The following is a 16,352-nucleotide window of genomic DNA, read 5'->3' on the forward strand; positions in this document are numbered from 1 at the left end:
CGACCCGAGGCGCCGCGGGCCGTTTAATGTAGTATGAATACGAATATGAATGGAACGATCCTCGCAGACGGTGGTCCGGCAGTTTATTAGGAGCGGATCCCATGTATTTCGTGTTTCTGAAGAGCTTGAATCAGTTGGCGATGGAAGCTCTGATGTGACAAGGCTGAGGCTGGTGTGTGGCGGTGTGGTACCAGCCACAATTCATTGTTTAATGAACCCATCCAAGCAACTACAACTTTGGGACAAACAATCACAACTCAAGTAACTGACTCAATCAACGATTTCGAATATGAGTGTATAGTGTCTTTTTTATTTGTGACTGCCGTTTATTTACAGTGACATAGATATGTGCAGACTCTAGTTAGATATTTGTGCCTCACTGGTCACTCTGGATCCCCAGTCGAAAACGCCAGTGCCCAAGTTTTTCAACAACGTGTATAAGAAACGACGAAAGAAAGCAGATCCAGTGGTATTTCTCTCCCCTGCTCTGATTGCTGTTAGTTTGTGATCTTTAATCCATTGTCGACTTGGCATGATTGTTACCTTCTAGAATAAATTGAGATTTCTTTTTCACCTGCAATAGGGTAACCTGACACCCCCACCCATCACAACCCAGACAGGGCCCCATTGCAGTCGGCATTTCTGAATCGATGTCTACTCCAAATCGGTAGATGCGATAGTAGGAGCATGATGGAAGCCACCGTCCGCCTCTTTGAAAGAAGGGAAAGGGAGAGCAGCAGCCAGAGTGGCGCAGGCGACGACGAAAATGAGGTTGAAGTTCATGTTGGATGTTGGTGTGGTGCTGTAAGACTGTATGAAATGGGAGTGAAGACAGGATCGAGTGGAGTTGTTTGTGGCTGGTATAAGTGAAGTAGGAATAGAGAGAACGGAGACCAGCTCAGGTTAATGTCAAGGAAGGACCAATGTTTGAATGAACGATGAAGAATGGTTCTTGGGAAACAAGTGGTTGAATCATTGGCTTTTGTATCAATTATCCTTCAAACTCAATGGCCCTAACCCACTAGCATCAGCCCGACTGTCTCGAATGATTCGCAATCGCTCGAGGCGTCGTCATCCAGAGCCGCATGTTTCTCTCGAAACAACCGATCACAGGCACACTGGAGTCTTCACGTCCACCGGGGGTTTTACTAGTGACGAATACCTCGGGTAGTGGGCGCTGGCGAATCGCCGGAGCAGGGGGGATCTGCAAGTCAGGGAGGTGGGAGGTTCAAGATGGAGTCACCCTCAGCTTCTTAGAGGGCAGAATCTGCAAGGCCCCTTGCTTGTTTCCGACGGTCCGTAAGAAGAGAAGAAGTGTGCATGACTTGATGTTTCCCGAGTTCCGTGACTCGCGAGTTCCTGTGTTCATCATGAAACTCGTACCTGCTGAGGCGGAACATCTTCATGCCGCAGTGACCAATAGGAAGCTCTCACCAAAGGAGCTCATTCCCATTACACCCACCCCCGCGCTCCTTCCGGAAGCACGGTTGGTGGAGGTATTAGCTCGCGAGCTGACGTCTTCAGCCCCAGGCAGACTCTCCATCTCCAACATCGAATCCAGCATCCACAGCAGCTCATCACACGAATTAACCATACTTTTGGCATTTTCATTTTCATTGGAGTTTATCGTCGTTCGTCACCATGCTCTACCCTTCCCTGCTCCGCCTTGGCCTGGCCACGGGGCTTCTGGCTGGCCATGGCTATACCGCGCCCGCCCACGCGACTGACGATATAGACGACACTCCACTTCCCGTTGTTGTTTGGCATGGCCTTGGTGACTATGTCCACAGCGACAGCATGAAGGCCGTGGAGGAACTCATCGAGTCTGCCAACCCCGGCACATTTGTCTATGTAATTGCTGTCGATCAGAGCTCCGAACAAGACCGCACCGCCACCTTCACAGGCAACGTCTCGGCCCAAATCGAGCAAGTTTGCGAGGAGCTCGCCAAGCATTCCATCTTGTCTACGGCACCGGCCATTGATGCTGTCGGCATCTCCCAGGGTGGTCAGTTCCTGCGTGGCTACGTCGAGCGATGCAACTGGCCCCAGGTTCGCAGTCTCGTCACCTTTGGCAGCCAGCACAATGGTATCTCCAAGTTCAGAGTTTGCGGAGACAACGACTGGATCTGCAAGGGAGCTATGGCGCTTCTTAAGTTCAACGTCTGGAGCAGCTTTGTTCAGTCACGTCTTATCCCCGCCCAATACTTCCGTGACCCCCAGAGCCCGGACTACGAACGTTATCTCGAGCATTCCAACTTCCTCGCCGATATCAACAACGAACGCGAGCTCAAGAACGAAAAGTACAAGGCGAACCTTGGTAGCTTGACCAACTTTGTCATGTGGATGTTTGAGAGCGACACCATGGTTTCCCCCAAGGAGTCGTCTTGGTTTGAGGAGGTCAACGGTACCGAGGTCACTCCATTGAGAGCCCGCCAGCTCTACCGCGAGGACTGGATTGGTCTGCGCGAGCTTGACCGCAAGGGTGGTCTTCGATTCCGAGTTGCACCTGGTGACCACCTCGAGAACATGGGCGAACTTCTCAACAAGACAGCGGCCGAGTTCTTTGGCCCTTGGCGAAAGACGTTCAAGTCTGACATGGAGAACCCTACCGGAGACGGTCTCTTTGAGGCGGAGGAGCTATAGCGTTGCACCAAAGTAAGTACTACCGAGTGTTCTGGATTTTATCGGGGTTATTCTGCGTATAAAGCTGGTTTGAAGGGCAAGGTGAAGGCAGGCAACAAGGCGTGAAATTGATATGGATGTTAAAGTCATGGATGGGTTGGCGTGTTTATGTAATACCACTCAACAGGACAATATTGATATTGGATGAATGCAAAGGCACAGTTCTATTTATTCTTATTTTGCCGCCGTTCAACGCCCCAACACCGGTGCCGCGAGTAATGCAAGGTATCAGTTTAGTTGTCAATGGCCTTCTTTGCTTTGGCCTTTTGCTTCCTCAACCGGGTCTTTCGGTCCGAGATTTGCTTGTCGAGCTTGTCATCGTCGCCCTCTGGCACCTTCTTCTCCTTCTTGGCCTTCTTCTTGGGAGCAGGAGACTCGGCCTCCTCGGTGGTGTTCTCGAGCGACTTGCGCTTCTTACCAATGTTGGCCTTCTCAGCCTTGAGCGTCTTGGTGGTCTCATCCTCGGCAATGACATCGTTGTCGTCAACCCAAAGCTCGTCGGCCATCCAGATGGGCAGGGCGGTGGTCTCGGGGCCCTTGATGTAGATGCTCCTCAAGTTGCGCCACTTCTGGGGAACCCACCTGTCGATCATGGCGGTGACGACGGTGTCGACATTCTCGGCAATCTGCTTGGGGGTCCAGCCAGAGTATCCGACTCGCACGGCAGTGTTGGTGGTGGGCGCAAGGCTGACGAGGGCTGCGCCAATGGCCTTTTCAATCTCCTTGGCGATCTCGGCGGGTGTACCAGCGTTGACGACACCCTCGGTCTTGACTCGCTTCTGTCGCTTGCCGTCGACCTTGGGGGCCTTGGCCTGCAGACTGACGGGAATGGGTCGCTTCTGAGTAGTCTTGTAAAAGGTCTTGCCCAGGACCTTGGGTAACCGGTTGATGATTCGGTCGTCGGCGAGGAAGATGTCGCACTCGGAGTAGAGTTTCCTCTGGGCCTCGTACTGGCTGTACTTTGCCTTGAGCTTGCTGTAGTCGATGACGCGGGCGATGCGCTTGGACAGCTCGGCGGGGAACTCTTCCGAGGCGACAATGTCCTTGTAGGCGCGCTGGGGATCGGCGGTGATCAGGCAGATGGTGGCCGTCTCGTCGGTGTTGAGCGAGTGAGGGAGGACGATCTTGCCGGGCTGGAGACGGGCCTTGTCGGCGATATGGCGCTTGGTGGTGAGGGTGAGCCAGATGGGGGTCTCTGTGGGCTCATCGTCGTCGTCGAGGAGGTTGCGCTTGCCAGACTCGTCGGCCTTTTGCTTGGATGCCTTCTTGATGTGTGCCAAGAGAGCCTTGGAAGCTTTGAGGGTCTGGATTCAAGGGTTAGAGGGAGATAGATGAGGTTACAGAGAGGGGTTTGACAAACCTGATCGGGGTCAATGGCAGCTACGGCAGTAGAGCCAGCGGCGACGAGTTCCTTTGAGGGCGCCATTGTCGCGATCGCAAAAAAGTTGTCTTGTCGAAGTTTCTCTGATAGTGGGGACTTTTTTTCTAATCAGTATCTGCGAGGAAAGTCCAGAAATTTTTTTTGTCGACGGTGGTTGGGCGGTCGGAATATGCAAGCCCCGGGCTCCGGTCTTGGCGTGATGGGATGAGTGAAGAAGTGTGGCGGAGCGGGAGCGTCGGGGGTCCACATTCTCACGACGACGCGACGCTGGCTTACTTACAACATGCTCATCATCATCTGTAATCTGACGACGAGGACCTTGTTTCTTTTTTCATTGAGAGTTGAAGATATAGGTGGTACTTTGTCGATTTCATCATGGCTTCAGACTTGAGTGATCCTACCAACAGGAGGGCCTCTTGTGATCAGTGCAGCAAGTCCCCATTTGGCTTACATAACCCTACCGCGTAGGCATACTGACCGAGTCCAGGACAAAAGAAGTTGAAGTGTGATGGTGAATATCCAGACTGTGGAAGATGCTTTGGTTTGGGTGAGCCGTGCAAATACTCTGCTCGGTTACCCATGGGCAGACCCAAGAAGCGAAAGACGCAGCACGAGAATGAAGCTCAAGATAGCAACGCTGCCACCTTTTCAAGCCGCGTGTCAACGGCCACACTTGAAAAAAGTGTCTCGAGCGAGACGACGAGTGACCTGGAGCCGATCGCTTTTGATCCATGTCTACAGCCTCCCAGTGACTTGATGGCCGATGTGGTATCTTGGGGGTATGTGAAGCCCCTCCTACCTTGATGACCAGCTGCTGACCAGCCCAGATGCGAGACAAACGTTGACCCAAAATTGCTGGCGGTTGAGACAGATCCTGGACAACAGACATGCGCTTGCCTAGCAAACCTCTATTTATCCTTGGAAGAAGTTCGAAAAGCAGACAATTTGGCTTTTGCAGCGCGACTTTCACTTCTGCGGGATCTCACAGCCAACGCATCCAGCATCATACAATGCCAAGTGTGTCCGACAAAGTTCCTCTGGGCGATGCAGAATGCCCAACTCCTCAACACTTTGATAATTTCAATCGCCGAGGGATACAAAAAGATTGTGAAATCGGTCGAGGATGAGACGCTCCGTGCTCAGGAGGGGAACGAGTCCAAGCTTTTGTTCATCGGCGACGGTGAAAAGTATGAGCAGACTACTCAAAACGGCAACGCTTCTTATGGTCAATCTGGATTTCCCCTGAGTCTGGATCCCCTAGTTTGGGAGAATATCGCAAAAAAGGCCATCAAGGCTGAACTATTTGGTACGACGCATTCTATCTCGCCGTCGTTTATAACTATGCTGCAACATATGGAGGATCGTCAACAGGGCTGGCACTCGGGCAGTCTCCCAGTCACGTCTGGAATCGGGTGTCGATTGCCTCACCAGGTAAAGGACAAGGAGCCGCATTGTGTTTCGTTGGTGAAGCATACAAGGGGTATGGTCAACCAGCTTCTGACCGATATTTGATTTGGATTTGTTGCGCATATGATATGTACGTTCGTGTTTAGATACCCATTGTTCAATGCTGGCGTAATTTTCTATCAATTGTATTTAGCAACTCCGTTTGAGATACACACTAGCTTCGCGACGATGAGGCTAAATCTGTTCCGGACATGTACGAGTTTGACTCTATCCCCACTCCTTGAGGAATGGGGTTTAAACACTCGGTGCCTACGCCAGGCTCCCAGATTATGTCGTAGAATGCTAGAAATGATCGATGGATGGGTTCTGGCGCCTTCTGGACTTATCCCTCGAAGAATTGGAGCCCCTAATTATCGGGTTCTTTATAAAACCCGTACCCTTTGGCGCTTCATCGGTTCCACGGGCCCGCAGCCCCGAGGCGGCCAACGGTGTTGAGACGATATAAGACCAGTGGCGGCACCATCTCGAGAGCTTCAACTCACCAAATCATTACAATCACAACAAAAATTCGCCTTGTTCTACTATATTCCCACATGATTCGACATAATGGCCTCCACTTACTCTGAACGTTTGACTCCCCTCGATCACCTCATGCCGAGAACCTATGTTGGTGCTGTCTTCTCCTTTCGAACCACTGAATCAACCACCGCGATCTGTCCACAACTCCAAGATGGCCTTGTGAGTCTCTCGAACCAGTTGCCCTGGCTATCTGGCCGAGTCTTTCCAACAACCAGGGCGCGAGAGGGAGATCAAGATCGGGTGATCTTCCGCCTTACAAATACATATCAATATAGTTTAAGATAGGCCTTGAGGGTTGTAGATAAAATGAGGAGGTTGATATTAAGCAGTGAGCATGATAAAAAGCCAGGTCTCTTCCTCCTTTCCCCGGGGCAAATTGAGAAGCAACCTCATCATTAAAGATAACCCTTTTGAATAATACTACAGACTATTTGTCATCAAAGCAAAATGCACATCAACGAGATCACCGTCTTTACGTACGATGTCAACTACAACTACGGCACGTTCACTTTGTCCGGCGGGCGGAGTGGCGGCCTCGAGGGCTGGGCCGAGTCAGCGCCCCTGGGCGGTGCCTACCTGCCAAGCTTCTTCAACGGTGAACTCGCCGCGCTCAAGGAGCTGAGCCCTAGTAGTCTGGGTTTGGATCCACGGTCCCCGGCCCAGGTGGTGGCCGTCATGGACGGTATCCTCATGTCGGGCACGACAGCCAAGTCCATCATTGACATTGCCTGTTGGGACATCTTGGGCAAGGCCGTGGGGCTCCCAACTTCAGTTCTCCTCGGAGGACGTCTGAACGAAGAACTGCGTGCCTTTTCAGTCGTTGGCCTCTCGGACACTGCAACCGGTGTTGAAAAGGCTCGCGCTGAGGTTGAGAAGGGGGCCAAGGCGATGCAGGCCAAAGTCGGAGACGACCCGTTGAGTGACGCTCGGCGGGTTACAGCCATCCGCGAGGCACTCCCTGAGAGTGTAGACATCTGGGCTGATGCCAACGGAGGCTACAACCTCAGCCAGGCTCTGACGTTTGCTCGTGCGCTCCCTCAGGGCATGACAGTGGCTATAGAACAGCCGTGTGCCAGCCTCGCAGACTGCGGTGAGGTTGGCCGTCGCACCGGCTTGCCAATTATCTCGGATGAGTCCATCGTCACCTTGAAGGACCTAATCTCGGCACACGCCCTCGGTATAACGGGAGTCAACATCAAGTCCTCACGAGTTGGCGGTTTCACCAAGGCACGCACCCTCCGTGACGTAGCCGTGGCCCTCAACATGCTGGTCACCATCGACGACACCTGGGGCTGCGCCTTGACGACAGCGCAGAACTTGCAGTTGGCGGCCTCCACGCCACAGAAGAACATGAGGGGGGTTGATTTGTTTGCCGAGTGGACGAATCCACTGGTTGCAGAGATACCTCGGTTAAAGGGAGATGGACAGATAAGCGCCACAGACGTGCCTGGTAATGGATTTGGGGCTGTGGATGTTGCACTTTTGGGAGAACCCCTTTTTCAAATTAAGGCTTGATGCGTAGAGGAGAGTTTACTGGGCTGAATGAAGATTGCAGGAGGAGATGGTGGTTCAGCTTTCGTCGTCTCAACATCCCTTAGATGTTAACTACTTTCCCACAGCCTCGGCAAAACACCTGGTATGAAATAGCTAGCTGATGTAATGATACTACCTAAGAAGTCAAAAAGAGGTTGTTTGAAGACTCGTGTGACTGCAGCTGCGTGAAAATCAAACAATCGTGGGTACACAATTGTGGTCCAAGGCTCTCGGATTACCTGCCCGTCGTTTGTCTTAACCAAGCACCTCGATACAAGTGTGGAAATACAAAGCCTGACTTCTGAGACAGCTTCGGCACAAACGGAAATTATACAGCATCGTGTGACCTGTCGCCGTATGTTCCAGGCGTAATTGGAGCGCCACCTCAGCCAGGCTGCAGCCGAATGAGACACTCACAGATAAGGCTGCGGCTTGGTCGCCTCTGGTTCGCCCACACATAGGCGCTCGGCGCCTGTTACATGCAGGCTCCTTACAAAGCCGCTATTAATATAGGCCGAGACTTTGCTACGCCCCTCTTGTGTTACCTTGTTATCAGGCGCGCTGACGCCAAGTTGAGCTCTCATAGGCAAGTGTGTTTCTTCACAGGCACAAACAGGCGTACTTCCCACCAAGCTGAAACATGTGTGTGTGGCTTTTCCATTTCTGCCTTGCTATCGCCTCTTGTCTTTGATCAGGTGACCCCATATCATCAGAAAATGAGATTCTGGCATTTCTTGGCTCTCATCCGTCGGCCCGCCGTAGGCGTGAGTGTGTAAAGTGCAATGAGCCTTGGCTTGGTTCAGCTGTCAGGCGGCAAACTTCGCCTTGAGGCTGAGCAGCAGTGCGTTATCCTGTCTTCTGTGTGGATAAGTATTTATATTCTGACCAGCACTCATCATGTTACAAAATCAACAGCAGCAATCATGCATCCTCCACTCTCGCCAATCTATTCTTTCCTCGTTCTTGCCTGCGTTGTCGCTGTTAGCGCTCAAGACTATGGATTCTCAACATGCTTGAAAAAGCTGAATGATACCATGTACGGAAACAGGACCGAGGGTGGGCTCAACAACGAGACTGTTCTAGACTATCTCTGGGATGGACCAATTCAAGGGTTGACGGGTAAAAGTCCCAATGTAACCCTTGGGTATGAGGGTGAGTTGTGATACTATATGCCATCTTCATTACGTATCATCTGGGCTTGATGCTGACGATGAAAGGATGCCTCAAGGTCTGTGGCGGGCGGACCGATTCCGTTTCTGCTAGGTCAGCTCTTGAGATGGTGACGACATGGATCTTTCCTCTGGCTATCATCTTCAATCTTCCCTTCGACTCGCTTCACCGTAAAAAGATCTTTGGAACCCTCAAAGCGCTGATAAACTGGGCGGGTTCTCCACAGACAGCCCTGACACACACCATCTGGAACGTGCGGCAGATCAGGCATTGTCATCTCATGGCAAAGTCAAGAAACATCTTGCACAAAGACGCTTTCTTTGTCCTGAGTTGCTTGGGCCAGTTTGAACTTCCTGACGACGACAGGTTCTACACAGCACTCGCTTACGGCCTCTTCAGGCCCCTGACTCAATCCAACAGGCAGCCTGACCGGGATCAGAAGTACACGGCGGAGCTTCTGTCGATGGTAGCGTTTCAATTGCGTATGCTGAGACGTCGCGGTGTTGTTCCAACTCTTGCTAGTCTTGGGACTTTCATTGCCGCCTTTGTGTTCTCCATTGTGCTTGCATTTCACCAAGATGTGGGCAGCCGGACAGGATCGCCTCTTACCCTTGGTCTATTGTATTGCTGGCTGCCTATGCTGGTCATCTTTACGATTATTGACCGCAATCCTGTATCAGCAGATCGTTCAGCGTATGTATCGGCCAAATTGCAGCATACATTATCCAATAACTAATTGGAACCTAGGGCTCTAATGTCTCGTTGGTTGTTTAACGTAGACGCTGTTTTGAACTTTGCGCAAGACGCTGGAGCTGACTTGGACCTCATGCGAAAGCCCGAATGGTGGTCACGCGATACGTCAGAGGATGACATGAGCGTGTTCAGAATCAAAGAGTTCATCGGACAAGGCCGCAAGATACAGTACTGTGGACTCGCCTACACGACGATTGAGACCTGGGAAAATCATAGTCCTCGCTTGGGCAGAGATCTTAACGAATACACAGCTTTCTCGCAGGAGATACTGAAGAGTCTCAAGGGACCGCCACCAGCACAGTGGTACGCGACGGCAATGGCTTCGTTTTCCTTGGTTCTGCTTGAGGTCATGATGGCGTTCTTGATTGCTTACTGCACGCCAACTTTCGGCCTGGGCTGCTGGTCTGTGAGCCTGCTCCTCTATGGTGTGTTGAGCTCTTTTACCTGGACGTATCACCTCTTCAGCAAAGCTCCGGGGAAAAAGGGGCGAAGAGCCTGCACCGTGTTCAATTTTCTTGCTTTTGCTTGGCTTGCGACTCTCACAGGTCTGGTGGTATGCATTCTCTCCCTACTACAACGACATAGTGACTAACGTCGCGTCTAGTTGGCAGGTGGCTTCAGAACGTGCCTTTGCAGTACTGTGTACCCTTTCGCTGGATACATGATGTTTGAGAGCTTTGACTACTACCTTTAGAACTTTGACATGCTCGGCCCTTGGATTACCGCCTCAGCTGTCGGTGGATCGGTTCCCGGTCTGGTGCTAATAGTGGCGATTTTCTGGTGGAAGAGATGCCAGCATTTGTGGTCGACGCAGGAGACGGGGCCGTTGCAGGACTTTGAACTTGGCAATGTTAACTCTAGGGCTGACGCTTCATGGTTGGTTGCTTAGAGTTTGGGGATAGATAGACTTTGAGTGATGGAGTAGCCGGTAGTGTGTTAGAGAATGGCCTTGTGTTACATCTGCTGGGTAGTGGAATGGAATCGTGTTTGATGAGGTGGATTAATGGAGCTTAAGTGTAAAATAGGTAATTTGGATATTTAGTGAGGACAAGAGTTTGTCATTTGGTCTATCATATAATAATCTAGCAATTGGGGCGACTTTTCCTTGAAAGACAATTATGCAAAGAACTTTTCAACAGCCTTGGTAAACTGATCAGGATCCTGGAGTGGCGCAAAGTGACTGACACCAGGCAAGATCTCCAGTTTGCTACCCTTGATAGCCTTGTGTAGCTTCTCGGGCACGTCCAGGTTGATAGCCTCCTCATGCTCAGCACCCACGATGATGACTCTGCTGCCGTCGATCGTACCGAGCTGGGCATCCGTGATTTGCGGGAGAGTGGCCTCCATGGTGCCGACCTTGTTGGCAAACACACTGAAGTTCGCATTAGGCTGAAGCTCGGCGTACTCGACACCGCAGCGAGAGACGAACTCGCTGAAGATGGCAGTGTCGGAGAAGGTGGCATTCGTCTGCTCTGGGTTGGCAGCTCCTCCAAAGATAAAGGCCTTGTGGATGGGCGCGGCCAAGGTCGGGTTGATGAGTGCAGCTAGAGTCGTCATGGCGCCGTCTGACCAGCCGACTACGTTGTACTTGGACACGCCAGCGGCAGCCAGTTGGTCATGAATGTCGTCGGCCATTTGGTCGTAGGTGAAGACGTCGTCGGCGTTGAAAGTAGAACGGCCATGGCCTCGACGATCAACGGCGATGACATAGTGACCGTTGGCAACAAGGCGGGAGATGACAGATCCAAAGTAGGCAGAGTAGCCTAGACCGCCGTGGTCCATGACGATGGGGATTCCTCCAACTTTTTCGTTGTACTTTTGCATCCAGAGTTGAACTCCATTGATGAGAGTAGTCTTGCTGCTGATGGGAGATGGCAGGTCGGGCGTTGGTGGGAGAGTCTGCCAGATGGGAGTATCCTGGCGGATGGCCAAGCCATTGGCAACGGCGGCAAAGGCAACAAACTGCTTGAACAACATAGTGATAATTTGATTTGAGGCTAGTGATGAAGGTATGAGAGCGGGCAATGCCATGCCTATATATACTTGGGGATATATGTAATCCGAAGTTGCCGGAATACGAGAACCACGACCAGGGTGTCGGTAGACTCGAAACTACCGACAAACCTTCAGTGCTGCGACGGCCAAGTTTAGAAGGTTCAACCCTCTGTGTAATTAAAGGACAGCGAGCATTGCTTGCGTTGACGACCAGGGGGACCCTAGATAGTTGCAAACCTTAATCTTCACACGTGGAGTTGGCACTGCCTTGGGAGAAATTGCTGGATTTATAAGCCCTACTATAGAAGCCTTGAGACGGTCATGGTCAAAGTTTAAACTTGACGAGATTCGTATGCCTGATTGTTTTGCTCTTATCGGGGTGGAGTCGTTTGAGCAGCGTTGGAGGCGAAGAGGATGCTCACATAACCAAAGAGTTGACGCAAGAAAAGAGATACAAGGCTAAGTAGGGTCGCATTTGCGCAAAGCGATGGTTTTAACCAATTGGTCAATATTGACAGCTTCGAGATTGCATGCATAGTCTTGATCCGTCTTGACAACCAACAAACTAGTCCCTTCTTCAACCGCCAAGTCTTGGCCTCTACTCCATTCGGGCTTGCATTACTCAAAGAGGTCCCCTTGCCGAGGAGGCGCTTTTATTTCAACATCACTGGAGGAGGGCCACAAAATGACCAGGGTCGTCTCGTCGGACAGTCAAAGGACCCCGATACCTCCGGGCGGACGAGTCTCCGCTCTCGTTCCGCTCAACCCAAGATGGCAACAGTGAGCTGATTGAATTCCAGCCCTTTCTTTTTTTTCTCGCTCACCACCAACGAGCGGAGTCGCACACCTACAGCGTCTGCCACTGTGTCAACTGTGTCACTGCTCACCGGAGATTCACCGAGGAGCAATCGCTGATCTATTAGCATACCTTCTGAACGAGATACAGGCCCCTTGCCTGTTAAACCCTCTCCCGACACGCCGGATTACCCCACTGAGGCCATCCATTTCCAGGCAGGATCGGCTGTCCCCACGAACTTCAACAAAGAACCCCCAGCCAACATGTGCCAAGACGAACAGGCACCCCGTGCCCCAGAGGCAGAGGTAATTGACCCTGTCAGCGGGACTCCTATTAAATGTTAACTCTTCAACAGACCGATGGCGAGAGTGTCTACTCTGAGTATGCGAGTGACGTATCTGAGACGACCAGTGCGACGTCGTCCATCTTTGACTACCAATATGAGAATGGCCGTCGCTATCATGCGTATCGTGCTGGCCAGTATCTATTGCCTAATGATGAGACCGAACAGGAACGTCTTGACATTATTCATCACGTCTTTACTCTCGCCTTGAAGGGTGATATTTGCAAGACGAAGCTTGAGAATCCCCAAAACATCTTGGATGTCGGTACAGGAACTGGACTATGGGTGAGCAAGCAGCATCGAATCCATGAAGTGTGAGATCTGCTGACATGTTCATAGGCCATGGAGATTGGTGACCAGTTTCCCTCTGCAGAGGTCATTGGAACTGACCTGAGCCCCATCCAACCCCAATGGTACTCCCACGCATTCTCACCGTCTAACTACATCCTAACTTGATCTCAGGGTTCCTCCTAACGTCAAATTCGAGGTTGATGATGCAACCCAAGAATGGACATATCCCAAGGACAAGTTTGACTTTATCCACGCCCGCACCCTCGCCGGCGCAATCCAAGACTGGCCCTCGTTCCTCACCCAAGCCTACGACCGTTGCAAGCCCGGCGGCAACATCGAAATCAGCGAGGGCAGGGCCAATTTCTTCTGCGACGACGATTCCCTCAAGGAGGACATGGCGACGCACAAGTGGCTCACCGAGTTCCGTCGTCTCAGCGCCCCCCTCAAGTTTGACATTGCTCCCGAGATACCTGGTATGCTCAAGGAGGCTGGGTTTGAGGATGTCGAGTTTACGCAAAAGATTGTTCCCATGGGCACGTGGACAAAGGATCCTAAGCTCAAGGAGATTGGGCGATGGTTTCGTGTGCAGTTTATCGAGATGGCACTTGAGGCTTATTCGCTTGCTCTGTTTACGAGAGCTGGTGGATGGTCGAATGAAGAGGCACAGGTGCTTTTTGCCAAGGTTCGGGAGGAGCTCAAGTCTAACAAGATTCATCTGTACACTTATTGGTAAGTGCAACATACCGAGGAGTTGATTGAGTCGGATGCTAACATCTTCCAGTTCTTTTGCTACCGGAAAGAAGCCCAAGGAATGAAGGGATCAGCTCGAAATAACATAATAGTTCCTTGACTTCTATAGTGTTTGAAAGCTGCTAAGGTTGAGGTCCTTATGAAGGTTTATGACTAGCAATACGTTCGAATTAAAGTATTAGCATACATTCTTAAGAAACCATACAATATCTTCAAAGCCGACACCAACCCGGAGCCGTCATGATGCTGCGAGCTTGCTGACTGTATCCTCATCACGAGATCCAGCCCCAACGGTTGCTCGCTCACACGTGTGTTCAAGAGTATGCCACTGTCCGGAACCGAGGCTTTCATACTTTGCATACTATACAGGGATTTGATAGGACTGGCAACGTCTTCAACGACCCATCCTGCTACTTCGGGGAATCAACCCCGAAGCTATCGGGACCCTGACAAGAAGCCGGCTCCGCTGGATAACCCGGCTAAAAGACGATACAAGGGATGGATCCCGCGGAATATCGACCCCTCAACGTCCACCGCCCCATTTACGCCCAGAAGTTAAATACATCGCCGATATGTCTGATACCAAGGCCACCGACAACGCCGTGCCGGCTACTGACGCGTCTACCCTCCTGCCCCCTGAGCATTGGGCGCAGGTAGCTGAGGTGGGTTGTTCTAGGACCACTATTCATGTGAAATCGCGCGGTTTACCAACATATATGCTAGGAGCTAGACGCTGATAACGATGCTGACTCTGCTCTTGGTGGGGACGCTGTGGAGTCCACAGCCTCTATCACGTCGAGCATTCTTCAGTATAGAAATATTAGTGGCCGCACTTATCATAGGGACATAGGCAATGCCCAGTACTGGTTGGTGAGCAGTCGTCTGTGGCTTGAGGTGGTGACTGACATGAAATAGGGGTGCAAACGATGAGCAACAGAATGAGTCTATGGATATCAAGTGGGAGTGCTGGCAATGCGCTACGAGTAGCCGCTGACTTGATGCAGTCATCATGTCCTGACACTTGTTCTCGACGGTGCTCTCTACCTTGCACCCATCTCCAAGGATATCAAGGTTGGTTGATGATGTGATGGAGATTCGTTAATACTAACTTGATCATAGAAAGCAATCGATTTCGGAACAGGTACTGGAATTTGGGCAATGTACGACAGCAGCTGAAACACGTCGGTATAAAGCTAATTATGACAGTGACTTTGCGGAAGCCTTTCCCAAGACCGAAGTTATTGGCACAGATGTCTCGCCCATCCAACCCAGCTGGGTCCCGCCAAACCTACGATTGTAGGTCTTGCACAACATTCTCTTGCCAATGTGAAGCTTACATGACGTAGTGAGATTGATGACTGCACCCAAGAATGGACCTTTGCTCCCAGCTCTCTAGATTACATCCATATGCGTTGGCTCGTCGGCAGCATCGTCGACTGGCCGCAGTTATTCAAGGAAGCTTACAAGTGTCTTAAGCCGGGTGGTTATATCGAGAGTCACGAGGCTCTTTCGAGAATGGACTGCGATGATGGGAGCATTCATGAGAAGAGTGCTATGCACCAGTGGGGAAAGTTCTTTGTTGAGGGCGGTAAGAAGATCGGCCGGTCATTCACCATTGTTGAGGATGGAGTTCAGAGGGAGGGAATGGAAGAGGCAGGATTTGTCGATATTGAGGAGCGTAACTTCAAGGTAAGCTTCCCGATCCAGCGAGGAGTCCAATTATAGCTGACGAAATAGGTCCCCATTGGAGGATGGCCTCACGATCCCAAGCAAAAGGAGATTGGAAGATACTCCCAGGCTACCCTCGAGCGGGACATTGAGGGCTACGTGCTATTCATGGCCAACACGGTGGAGGGATGGTCTAAGGAGGAGATTGAGGTATACATCAAGTTGCTCCGCCGGGAGCTTCATTCTGGCAAGATGCGTCCTTATTACCTCCAAAAGGTTGTTTGGGCCCAGAAGCCGGAAGAGTAGGACCCGAACGTGCATGCATGGGTGAGGTATCAGATGGGGAAGCGGGTCAGAAGAATAAGCATAGCTGCTAACCTTTCGATGTTTAATAGACATTGCAACTAGGAATCTGCTAATTTTAAACCAGAATGTTAGAGTTTGGTCCAATTTTGGCCCTCATGTCTTGCCCAAGTTGCCTAAAAGACCACTTGCTGTCTGGCAGTTTCGACGGATACCGAGGATCCGAAGGGAGGAATGCCGTCATGCATCTCGATGGGATACTTCCATGTCGTACAAAGACTCCGGACCTCCGTCTCCGTTGGAATGCCTAGCATTGGACAAGCTGATCATACAGCCACGGTAGGATGTCATGCAATGTCAGCTATGCATAAGGATCTAATCGACACACATGCCTTCACGGGCCGTGTTAAGCGGATCTCGTGGGCTGACGGGATTGGGGCCGAGTTCTGAGGCTGGTTTCATGCTTGTAGGGCTATGATCATCTTGTCGATCTATAGAAAGTGTGACGGAATGCTCCACTAGAGCTGGCCAGGAGCCAGGGTATCTTAGTGAGCAGCGAGTCTCTTCTAGCTTAGCATTTCCTACCATTGATAAGTTTAGCTTTACCTGTCACGAAAGATAATAATAGCTTATATTCAAGCTTTTCCCCATCTTATTGTTTCACTAGAGATTTACTTTGGGCGGTGCACATCCTGCCCATG

General features: G+C 51.2%; 8 protein-coding genes across 8 annotated transcripts; 6 read left to right on the forward strand and 2 right to left on the reverse strand.

The window, feature by feature from the left end:
* Nucleotides 1–1,572: 1,572 nt before the first annotated feature.
* Nucleotides 1,573–2,643, forward strand: NECHADRAFT_70914 (uncharacterized protein; the record flags this gene model as incomplete). The annotated part of the gene is made up of 1 exon (XM_003046951.1): nucleotides 1,573–2,643. The coding sequence occupies exon 1, from the start codon at nucleotides 1,642–1,644 to the stop codon at nucleotides 2,641–2,643; it is 1,002 nt and encodes a 333-aa protein (XP_003046997.1). The 5' UTR covers nucleotides 1,573–1,641.
* A 160-nt stretch (nucleotides 2,644–2,803) lies between these two features.
* On the reverse strand, nucleotides 2,804–4,113 carry NECHADRAFT_70916 (uncharacterized protein). The gene is made up of 2 exons (XM_003047116.1): nucleotides 4,043–4,113; nucleotides 2,804–3,986 (listed from the first exon to the last, which is right to left on the reverse strand). The coding sequence occupies exons 1-2, from the start codon at nucleotides 4,106–4,108 to the stop codon at nucleotides 2,916–2,918; spliced, it is 1,137 nt and encodes a 378-aa protein (XP_003047162.1). The 5' UTR covers nucleotides 4,109–4,113; the 3' UTR covers nucleotides 2,804–2,915.
* Nucleotides 4,114–4,642: 529 nt separating this feature from the next.
* NECHADRAFT_83543 (uncharacterized protein) lies at nucleotides 4,643–5,754 on the forward strand (the record flags this gene model as incomplete). The annotated part of the gene is made up of 5 exons (XM_003046952.1): nucleotides 4,643–4,842; nucleotides 4,891–5,369; nucleotides 5,423–5,543; nucleotides 5,617–5,638; nucleotides 5,689–5,754. The coding sequence occupies 5 exons, from the start codon at nucleotides 4,643–4,645 to the stop codon at nucleotides 5,752–5,754; spliced, it is 888 nt and encodes a 295-aa protein (XP_003046998.1).
* Nucleotides 5,755–6,076: 322 nt separating this feature from the next.
* NECHADRAFT_83544 (uncharacterized protein) lies at nucleotides 6,077–7,564 on the forward strand (the record flags this gene model as incomplete). The annotated part of the gene is made up of 2 exons (XM_003046953.1): nucleotides 6,077–6,208; nucleotides 6,476–7,564. 2 exons carry the CDS (start codon nucleotides 6,077–6,079, stop codon nucleotides 7,562–7,564), a joined length of 1,221 nt encoding a protein of 406 aa, XP_003046999.1.
* Nucleotides 7,565–8,505: 941 nt separating this feature from the next.
* NECHADRAFT_83545 (uncharacterized protein) lies at nucleotides 8,506–10,394 on the forward strand (the record flags this gene model as incomplete). The annotated part of the gene is made up of 4 exons (XM_003046954.1): nucleotides 8,506–8,734; nucleotides 8,800–9,445; nucleotides 9,500–10,058; nucleotides 10,200–10,394. 4 exons carry the CDS (start codon nucleotides 8,506–8,508, stop codon nucleotides 10,392–10,394), a joined length of 1,629 nt encoding a protein of 542 aa, XP_003047000.1.
* A 227-nt stretch (nucleotides 10,395–10,621) lies between these two features.
* NECHADRAFT_83546 (uncharacterized protein) lies at nucleotides 10,622–11,482 on the reverse strand (the record flags this gene model as incomplete). The annotated part of the gene is made up of 1 exon (XM_003047117.1): nucleotides 10,622–11,482. The coding sequence occupies one exon, from the start codon at nucleotides 11,480–11,482 to the stop codon at nucleotides 10,622–10,624; it is 861 nt and encodes a 286-aa protein (XP_003047163.1).
* An 851-nt stretch (nucleotides 11,483–12,333) lies between these two features.
* On the forward strand, nucleotides 12,334–13,894 carry NECHADRAFT_62655 (uncharacterized protein). The gene is made up of 5 exons (XM_003046955.1): nucleotides 12,334–12,601; nucleotides 12,652–12,924; nucleotides 12,979–13,052; nucleotides 13,102–13,659; nucleotides 13,712–13,894. Exons 1-5 carry the CDS (start codon nucleotides 12,560–12,562, stop codon nucleotides 13,743–13,745), a joined length of 981 nt encoding a protein of 326 aa, XP_003047001.1. The 5' UTR covers nucleotides 12,334–12,559; the 3' UTR covers nucleotides 13,746–13,894.
* A 358-nt stretch (nucleotides 13,895–14,252) lies between these two features.
* Nucleotides 14,253–15,654, forward strand: NECHADRAFT_46272 (uncharacterized protein; the record flags this gene model as incomplete). Its single annotated transcript, XM_003046956.1, has 8 exons — nucleotides 14,253–14,342; nucleotides 14,404–14,540; nucleotides 14,596–14,637; nucleotides 14,685–14,751; nucleotides 14,800–14,840; nucleotides 14,887–14,976; nucleotides 15,027–15,369; nucleotides 15,418–15,654. The coding sequence occupies 8 exons, from the start codon at nucleotides 14,253–14,255 to the stop codon at nucleotides 15,652–15,654; spliced, it is 1,047 nt and encodes a 348-aa protein (XP_003047002.1).
* Between the last annotated feature and the right edge of the window lie 698 nt (nucleotides 15,655–16,352).

Source organism: Fusarium vanettenii (genome assembly GCF_000151355.1).
Source record: "Fusarium vanettenii 77-13-4 chromosome 8 genomic scaffold NECHAsca_17_chr8_1_0, whole genome shotgun sequence".
NCBI classification, from domain to species: domain Eukaryota; kingdom Fungi; phylum Ascomycota; class Sordariomycetes; order Hypocreales; family Nectriaceae; genus Fusarium; species Fusarium vanettenii.